The sequence below is a fragment of the Arachis duranensis genome, chromosome 4, assembly GCF_000817695.3.
Source record: "Arachis duranensis cultivar V14167 chromosome 4, aradu.V14167.gnm2.J7QH, whole genome shotgun sequence".
Lineage (NCBI taxonomy): Eukaryota > Viridiplantae > Streptophyta > Magnoliopsida > Fabales > Fabaceae > Arachis > Arachis duranensis.
Window position 1 is genome coordinate 24,844,398 of NC_029775.3, and position 10,474 is coordinate 24,854,871.

The 10,474-nt window shown below is 35.7% G+C and overlaps 2 protein-coding genes and 1 pseudogene across 2 annotated transcripts; all 3 read right to left on the bottom strand.

The window, feature by feature from the left end:
- Positions 1-746: 746 nt before the first annotated feature.
- Positions 747-1,367, bottom strand: LOC107483796 (uncharacterized). Its single transcript, XM_016104415.1, has one exon. It carries the CDS (start codon positions 1,365-1,367, stop codon positions 747-749), a length of 621 nt encoding a protein of 206 aa, XP_015959901.1.
- A 60-nt stretch (positions 1,368-1,427) lies between these two features.
- On the bottom strand, positions 1,428-2,126 carry LOC107483794 (uncharacterized). Its single transcript, XM_016104414.1, has one exon. It carries the CDS (start codon positions 2,124-2,126, stop codon positions 1,428-1,430), a length of 699 nt encoding a protein of 232 aa, XP_015959900.1.
- Positions 2,127-6,105: 3,979 nt separating this feature from the next.
- On the bottom strand, positions 6,106-8,913 carry LOC107483793 (G-type lectin S-receptor-like serine/threonine-protein kinase At1g34300; annotated as a pseudogene).
- Between the last annotated feature and the right edge of the window lie 1,561 nt (positions 8,914-10,474).

Below are 10,474 nucleotides of genomic sequence, written 5' to 3' on the forward strand. Positions count from 1 at the left end.
TAGACCTGACATCAACTGAAAGCAACGAAGCAGCCTCCTATAGTTCTTGATTGTCTCTTCCTCAGGAGGACAGAATAAGACAGTATCATCTGCAAACTGTAGGTGCGACAGCTCAATATGATCTCTCCCAACCAACAACGGCGATATGCGACCGTTTCTCACAGCCTCTCCAATCATCCTATGTAGAACATCAACAACAAGGACGAATAGAAAAGGGGATAGAGGATCCCCTTGTCGCAGCCCCTTTCCATCTTGAACGGCTTGGACGGCGAGCCATTTATCAGCACTAACATAGAGGACGTGCTCACACACTCCATAACCCACCCCCTCCATCTTTGACCAAATCCAATCTTCTGTAAGACAAGGTCTACAAAGCTCCACTTGACTCTGTCATATGCTTTCTGGAAGTCAAGCTTTATTACTGCCGCTTTCTTCTTCCTCTGTTTGATCCACTGAACAGTTTCGCAAGCGATAAGAGCTCCTTCATGAATCTTACGACCCTTAACAAAAGCACTCTGTGTTTCACCTACTAACCCTGGCATGACACCTCTCATTCTCCTAACCAGCATCTTCGAAATTACCTTGTATACACACCCCACCATGCTAATCGGACGCAGATCTTTGATTTCCTTAGCACCAGTAAACTTGGGGGTCAACGCCACCCACGTTATATTAGCATCATGCGGCAGCCTTGAAGATTGGAAGAAGCCAAGTACCGCTGCCGTGAAATCCGAACCTATATCAGCCTAGCACTTCTTTATGAAGTTCATGTTGTAACCATCACATCCTGGAGCCTTGGACGATTCACAATCCCACACTGCCTCTTTAACCTCCTCAGGTGACGGTAGCATCTCTAGAGTACTAGAATCCTCCTCGCTAATCCTTTCCACCAGACCATCTCTGAACCCCATCTCAGGAGACCTCTCTTGATGATATAAGTCTTTATAAAACTCCCTTGTGGCAAGCTTAATCCTAACTTGATTCCTTATCAATCTTCCATTAATGATTAAAGTATCAATCCTATTATTTTTCTGTTTGGCAAAAGCTAGGTTGTGGAAGTACCTCGTATTTTTATCCATGCCCTTCGCATGCCTCGACCTTGACATCTGCTTCCAATGTAGTTCTTTCCTCACATACCATTTCTCGCAACAAGCCACTAGCGCCTTCCGTCTTGCCTCCACTGTCCCATCATAGCTCCCATTACTGACCATGTCATCAATCTTCTGGATCACTTCCTCAAACATCAAAATTTTCTTGTCCATATCACCAAAGTTGTCTCTATGCCATCTCTCCAAAGGAACCGTCAACGCCCTCAGTTTATCAGTGAATGGTATCTCGCCCAGCCCTCTCCATTCCTCCTTGACCATCCTTAAAAATCCTTCGTGAGTAAACCATGAATCCAGACTTCGAAACGGCCTCGGTCCGTTTCACAGCCTCTTCTCTTCCACTATGATAGGGCAATGATCTGACAAGCCCCGTGGAGCACCTCTCAGGAAAGTCTCCGGAAATGCCTCAAGCCATTCCAAGCTAACCAAAGCTCTGTCAATACGGCTGCACGACTGTCCTCTGAACCATGTAAACTTATGATCAGAAATCGGTAGATCCACCAAACCCATGTCATGTACCCAATTCTGATAATCTTGTGTCGACAAAGGTAAGGTTTCTAAGCCTCGCCTTTCTTCCACTTGTCCAATCTTGTTGAAGTCTCCAAGAAAGCAACAGGCGCCTGGGCATAAACCAGCCATGTAACTCAGTTCCTCCCACACAACAAGTTTCTCATCTCTAGTGTGAGCACCATAAACCAAGAAAAAGGCGCAGTTAATAGTATTCTGTGACAGTACCCCTTCAACACATAGCCATCGCTCACCTTTATAGCAATTTCTTATTTTAAAAAAGCCATCATCCCATATTAGTAACAACCCACCAGATGCACCAACAGACTCCACATACTCCCATCCCACACAACTGTTCCCCCATAAATTCACAACGTCAAACCTTGTTACTAACTGCCTTTTAGTCTCAACCAAACCTAACATATCCAACCTATGCTTCCTCTTAAGTTCTTTCACCATTCTCAGCTTCCCATCACCCCATAACCCCCTAATATTCCATGAACTAATAATCATTTTAAAAAATTATTAAACACCTTTTTGAAATTTTTGGGTTTGCTCCGTCTTGCTTTAGCCTTCTGTTTAGCCAATCTCCTTTTTCGAGCAATCTCTTCATTCTGTTATTGAAGGATACCCATGATGTCATCTTCTTCATTGAGTAGCATTGCCCCGGATTCTTTCGCTAACTCCCATGTCTTTCGGTTTTCTAGCAGTTGTTCATCCAGGTTTCCATTCTCATTACTGCTGTCTTCGTCCTCGTTGGCAAGTCCTTGTTCCCTTTTATTTTTGTCTTTGTCACTGTTTCCTTCCTCCACGCTCTGGACCGAAAGATTTTTGGCATTAGCCGAGGCAATCCCCAGGCCTTCCTTCATTGAGACTGCATGACCATCACCAATTGCTTGATGATATGCGTCATTAGTGTGTCCGTCATCGTCCTTGGCCCCTTGAATCTCCTCCAACAGTGTAACAGCCCCCTCCACCCTTTCAACCTGGTTTTCCAACCTACCAGCCCCTGTCATCACCGCAATAGCTCCCCTTGTAGCCTTCCTGTCACCGGCCGTGTCTCCCATGCCCATCGCACAACCAGCGAGCGCCCTGGTACCAGCGCCTTCGGTCATCCTCCATCGCAAGCTTTTGCCACCGGTGGATTCGGCGCTGCCTTCTTCCACGTCGCGCACAGCATTCTTGCTCTGCTTCGAGTCTTCTTCCTCCCATCTGCACCCTTGACGCTGAGCTTCATCCCTTGCAGCATGAAAGGCTCGGCACTCTTCATCTTCTCCCTTCCCGTGGTTCCTTGCATGGAGCTCCAACACACCGGGTCTCCCTGACGGCGCAGAGGGATCGCCAGCTACAAGTCGCACTCCTTGCACCAGTCCGACCTGACCCGTAGCAGCCAGGTCCAGCCCAAGCCTGCAAGCGCAAGTGTCCACCATTCCATTTGTTAATGAATTCGGGCTTCCTTGGCCCAATACATTCCTTATTTGCTTTTTGGCATAGGTGTCCCATTCAAAAGGACCCACACATGCATTAATGGGTTTAGCTCTTGGCAGCCCATTATGTTGGCCTGGATAGCTCCACGGATTTGTGAGCTCTGAATCTGTTTCATTATTGTGTCCCAATCCCACAAAATCTGTCACGCCATCAATATGACCATAAATGTGCTAATTCGTTACCGGAATTATTTGATTGAGATTTAATTGGTCATAATTCTATTCGTTTAAAATGGACTCTGAAATTACTATTTTATCCTCATCTTCAACCTCCTGTCCTAGCCTTTCCGTACATACTATCGCTGCCTAATCTTCGTGGCCAAACAATTTTGTAGAATCAGCCGACGTTGTAACATCAGCATCAGGGAGTGTAATTGTTGCTTTATTTAGGAGAACGCAAGCTACCTCTTTATCCGCCCGTTTTTCCATAGTACATTGCGAACTGTAGACTTCTTGTCCCACCTCTTTTACCAAGACTTCAAATCCACTGGTACCAACATTGATATGGACCCATTCATTGATCACACCCATAACACAGGTATCAATAAGTACACGGCCGACACTAAACGAGGCGTACGATTCCGTCCCTGTATCACACCCAACCACCTCTCCCCATTGTCCACCGATCTTCTTGAAGGTATCCACTGTCCAAATATGTAATGGGACCCCGAAACACTCTAGCTATACTCTTCGAGATTCACTTTTCTCCGATTCATCCCACCTCCATACACTATGAAAAAATTGTAGCAGGCTATTCATTTTGAACGTGTATGTTTCTTCAGCATTCAAAACACTGTCGAACGTCTATAAGCTCCCAATTCTCGTACCTGAGTGACCTGCGGAAAGTTCTTCGCAACCATATCCTGCAAAGACCTAAAGTCAATGGCCTTAGTTGTTCCACCAATTAGGCTTTTCTGCAACCAGTTCAAGTTTTCTTTCGACACAGCCACTTCTAGTTTCTTTGTTAATCCTTCCCCATTTGGATCTAGGATCTTCTTATATTTTCTCACATCCTTAGAACTACTAGTTGGGGCGACCGGAGCATCCTCATGTTCCCTTTGCGGCTGGCGGACACTTTCTTTTCGAGTGATACCTTCTGCCTGTATCTTCTTTGTGCCATTAGCAACCGACAGTCTCTTGTATTTTGCTTCTCCAACAAACACGACCTTACCTCTCAATCTCATACGATTCATCTCTGTTATGGCCTTCAACGCTCCTCCCCTCGTAGTGTACCGTATGAATGCAAAGATGTACAAACTACCATTTTTTTGCTTCCGAGATAGGTATATGTCGTTTATACGTCCAGTCCAACTGAACAGTTTGAACAGTTCTCTCTTTGAAATGTCCTCTGGAAGGTTATCCAAGAAAATTGAAAAAGACTCCGTCTCCAAACAATGATACTCTTCTTGATTCCAAACTCTAAAGTCTCTGATCGGATTCCTAGATCTACCCCCACCGTGTTTCCCACCCCATCTCTCACTCTCTCTCATACTCATATTCAAAAAATTACATCAAAAATAATGTTTGCAGTAAATTTTACAAATAATTGGTTAGCAGCAAAATTCACTTTTACACTAATTTAAAATAATTGATTATAAAACAGTTAATAATTAAAAAAATTAAATTATAATTTAATTAAATGTATTAAATTATTAATTATTTTTAAATATTAATTTTTAAAATAACTACACGCAAATTTCTACTTTATTTTCACTATTCAACTCCTCTAATTTTCTGGCGTACAATGTTTATAGCCATTTATGAATGAGAAGCATTATCTTGTGTCTAGACTATATACATTGATACCGTTTCCATTATTCCATATGTTGATTAAACGTGTTATTCCAATCAACGACAAATACTATTGTTCGGTTTTGAACTTTCCTGGTACCTTCCGCCGAAGACATTATTAATTTATTTGGGATTCCTGGAAATTTTTCCTTCGTCTTAATAAGTAACGACATTTCAACATTAAACGGAATTGTCATTCCATCAAAACTGATAAGGAAAGATGAAAACGATTGATGGGGCACCAGCCAACACGATTTGTATTTTTTAAAATTAGAGATATAATATTTTTCTATATAATCAATTAGAATTTAATATTAGGTAAAAATTTAAATGCAGCTAACCTCACGTGAAGTTAATAATTAAAATTTTTTTAAATAATTTGATAGATTTAACTAAATTATCATCTACACCTCTTAATTATCAACTTTACATGAAAGTAACTATACCTAAGTTTACACTTTAATTTTAATATTCTGAATTCTGACACTATAAAATATTTTACACAATATTCAATTGCATTCGGATTTTTATTACAATTTATGCAGTCAATTAAAAAGATAATTATTTTTACTAACATATATAACATTGTTTACTTTGATGCATAATTATAAAAACTGAATCGAATTCATTAGTTTGACCAAAAAATTAGTGAACCAAATTTTTAACTAGCCCAATCTAGTTGTAGAATCATTTAAGGATGAGAACAAGTCAAATTCGATGAGAACTGATAAAAAATTGGTTCAACCAAATTGTTTGAATGAAAATTTTAAAAGTGATGAAGATGTGATTCGAATTCGGATTCTCTTTATTAGAGCAATGCTAGGGGGCCAGCAATTTTTGTAATTGGTAGCCATCAAATAGCCATCAATAATGATTTAATGATGTGAGATTTGTGTGAAATTTCATCCAATGGCTCTTCTTTCTCTACTGGTTACATGCTGGCCAAAATTCAATAAAATTGCTGGCCAAGACTTTTCCTATATCTATATGTCCCTTTTATTGACCCAATCATCATTAGAAAGGTTTGCATAGAACTCTAAGCTGAAATTTGTCTTCGTTATGATCGAGTTTAGGCTAAACTTACCTTGATTCTTGCAGTTATAAGAATCATTTTGGTCTTGTAAGTTTTAGTTGGTCAATAGTAATCTTTTAAAGATAAAAAAATGTGAATCAATTTACTCGTTTGACAATGGAATATAATTAAATTGAAAAAATTAAAAAATTACAAATTAATCAATAAGCTGTGGAAAGCCTTTTCACTCCTAACTAGCTAGAGACTAACAATTCGATCTCATTATGACTCTTGATTGGAGTAGTAGATACAATATTATTGGATTCCACCACAATCACACTACCACTTGAAGTTGTACTAGTAGTGTACGTATTTGATGAATCTTGAGGTGAATGATCATGAGCAGTAGTGAAACCATTGTCCATCAAGTATTGAAATGGGTTCAAAGGTTGTGGAATTTCTTCAGAGCCTTCCAACATTTTCACAACAGCACTCATCATAGGCCTTGATTCTGGCCTATACTGAACACACCACAAAGCTACCTTAACCATTCTTTCTACCATCTCCTTATGTTTCTCCTACAATAATTCAGACACTAATGTTGAATCCTGTAATTCTCCAGCATCAAATTTTTTCCAAACCCACATTGGAAACCACTCTTGGCTTTCAGGAACATTATTATCAACATTTCTTCTCCGACCTATGATCTCAAACAACAACATTCCAAAGCTATAGACATCGCACTTGTGAGTCACCGGGAACGGCATCCATAGCTCCGGCGCAGCGTAACCGGGGGTTCCCCTGCCTCCTCCTCCATCGGTCATAGATATATGAGTGTTATCCCTGTTACAAAGCATTGCCAAACCAAAATCCGCAACCTTAGGATTGAAATTCCGGTCCAATAAAATATTGGCCGGTTTAATGTCATAGTGAATAATTCTTTGTTGGCAGTCTTCATGCAAATAAGCGATGCCTCTTGCAGTTCCAACCGCTATCTCATGAAGCTTTTCAAATCCTAACGTCTTGTTTTCTTTTAACAAATACTTGTCAAGAGATCCATTTCCCATGTACTCATAAACCAATGCTGTCAAGTTTTCTTCAAAACAAGAGCCATATAACCGAACAAGATTGAAATGGTGGATTTTACCAAGTGTTCCCATTTCTGCCATAAACTGTGCTTGACTTCTTTTGTCACAATTTCCATGCAGGACCTTCACGGCTACCACGGCGCCATTGAAAATCCCTTTGTAAACAGCACCGAAACCTCCTGACCCCAACAAATTAGAGTAGTTATCGGTTGCAATTTGTAACTGCTGATCAGTGAATCTTACTGGCTTCTCCCTTTCGATATCATTCAAGAATTTTTCTATAGTGAGCGTAGCAAATTGTGGTTGTTGCTGGTGATGCGTCTGGAACTTAGGTATGTCCTCCTTCAAACTTCGGCGGCATTTTAAATACAAACCCACTAGGACGCCCAACGCCGAAACTGCAATGTTTTTGCCATCAATTAGAAACAAAAAGGTAACAATGAACCATATTAGCATTTTTCTTACTGATTTAATTGCATCGAAAGCCAGTACTAATATTTGTATGGATATTGTTAAGATTAGAAAAGTAAAATAATTTTATGAATTAATGCTATGTCAGTGTAAAATAATTTCGTATGCATCTAATTATGCAAGGGCCAATTAGTAAAAATAAATATTTTTTTATATTAACCACGTGAATAATCATTTAAAAGAACTAATGTGATTGCAGGATTGTGTAAAACTCTTTAAACTCTCGTTGAATTAAAATTAAATTCTAATTTTATATAAAAAAAAAACTTACAGCTTTTTATATTTTTTATTATATTAAATGTAAAGAAAAATCATTTCTGTAAAATATTTTTATTTATTCGAGTATTCTTAGTTCAACTACTTTTGTACATTAAAAATTAATCATCAATCAACTATCTATCATACAAATATACGTATTTGATATTCATAACAAATTTTAATATATTGATATAAAAAAATTTTGATTATTCGATTTTTGCAGATATGATTATTCTACAAAAGCAGATTTAATTATTCTTAATCACTAATTATCTTAACATGCATAAATATACAGAAACGTATAATATATAATTAATTTTTTATATTTATATAAAATTTGTTCTTAATTATCAAAACTCTTTAAATCATATGAAAAACCAAAAAGTGCATATTTAATTTTACAAGAAAAACTCTTTTCTAAACCAACAGTATACAATAATAAAAAAAGAAGATATCTTATCACAGGTTAAAATCCTACCTCCGCCGGCCACAGAAAAAATTACAACTACAAAAGTGGGCACCGCTGGATCCTTTGCCCATGAGTTGTCCGGCGTGCTCGCCATAAGAGCTTGAAACTAAATGTAACTGTGATAGTGAGGAACAAATGCTAGAAGCAGCAAAGTACGTTGTGGAATAATTTATATTCAATCTCCCACGTTCAGTATATATTGGGATGGATTGGAACGAAATTAAAGACTTCTTGCTGAAATTCTAATACTCCTTCTCTGAAATTTCTACACAGAGAACCAGATTAGTCTAATTTATCTATAGTAATAGATGCAGATAAATTGGTAAATTTAAAAAATAAAAAAATAACAGAATTAGACTTTAAAATAGACTTTGGAAGTTGAAACTGCAGGGTATCGGAATTTTAAAATTTATGAAATATAGTACCGACATAAAAGAGTTGAAAAATATAAGTGCTGATATTAGAGACATAGAATGGTTTCATGACATCAGTTGACATAAAATATTTTTAAGTAAAAAAATATATATATCAACAAAGAAAGAAACAACAAAAGGAAGCAGCTTGACTACTATGTTTCTGTAAATAGAGAGAGGAGAGTAATACCCTCGTGACAAGGAGAATACAAGTTTCACCTTCGGAAAGAGCTCCTCAGAAGTTAAATGGAATTATAACATGATTCTCTGCATATTGAATTATTTGAATAATACAATGCAATGTTGTGTTGAGAACTTTTGCGTTTGGGTTTGGCTCAATAAATAAATTAAATATAAGAGAAACCCCTCTATCCCGCAGCTTCATCGAAAGTAGGAGAAATTACTTCTAAAGTTTAAACCACCTGTTTACGAAAATAGATGTTTTCAATTTTCTTTTATCAATTGTGCTGTAAAATATAATTGTTTATTTTTACATTTTTTAAATAAAACAAAAATATATGTAAAAAAATATCAAATAATAAAAAAATTATATTTTATTAAATAATAAAAAATTAACAGAATTTACTTTCCATATTTATCATATAAAAAATAACAATTATGTTACGTGTAAATTAAAATCAGCCATCAAAGTCAACCACCATATAAATATATATTGAAATATATATACATATTAAAAATAAATTAAACTACACATGTATTTATATACAAATATATTAGTAACTGATTTTAATATACAAATATCATTTATAAATGATTAATAAAATTTAGAGAAAATATCATTCTCTTCCCCTACGAGATACTAAAATGACACTCTCCCCTCCTCTATTTATAAAATTTATATTCCTCTCCCTTATAACTTTTAAAAACCTTCCTCCTTAATCCGTTTTAAATTTTTTGTGTTAATTAATGTTAACTTTATTCATTTTTCAAGAAAAAATAAATTATTTTTTATAAAAATATCCTTTAACAAAAATTTTATTTTTTATCATTAAATTTTGCTAACCAAAATACTCTTTCATAAATTATTGTTTTATTCATTAAATTGTATTTTTATCAAAATATTTTTAAAACAATTTAATAATTAAAATTTTTTTCTAAGATACCCTTTAATAATTTTTTAATTATTAAATTATAATTTTACAAAAATTTTGTTCACAATTTTTTATATTTTACTATTAATTTTTTGATATTAATATATATTATTTTAACATTAAATAAAAATTCTAAAATATAATTAATTAATAAAAAATAATTTATTAAAGAGTATTTTGCTAAGTAAAATTTAATGACAAAAAACTAAAATTTTAGTTAAAGGGTATTTTTATAAAAAATAATTTTTTTAAAAGAAATAGATAAAGTTAACATTAATTAACACAAAAAAATTTAAAATGGATTAAAGATGAAATTTTTTAAAAATTATAAAGAAAGGAAATATACATTTTATAAATTGAGGGGAGAGAAATATCATTTAACATCTCAAAAAAGAGGAGAGTGGTATTTTTTCTAAAATTTGTTATTTTTTATTAATATTTAATTAATATTCTAAATATTAATAATTTAAAAATAAAATATTAATTTAAAATATTGATTTTCTTTTGACTATTTAAAATATTGATTAGTATTAATAAAATGTATTCATCCTTGACATTTTTCTCGCATATCATCGAAGGAAGATTCGGCTAACTAAAACGGTAAAACCTCTTCACGCGGAACGTGTAACGACCGCAAGAAGTTGTTAGTCAGTAAGGCCTTAATACTCGTCCGGTCCATTTAGCCCGTCTCAGCAGTGTTCAAGCTCGCTGGTTCTTCAATGGCCTTCAGCAACTATGGCAATTCAGAACAAATAGGTGA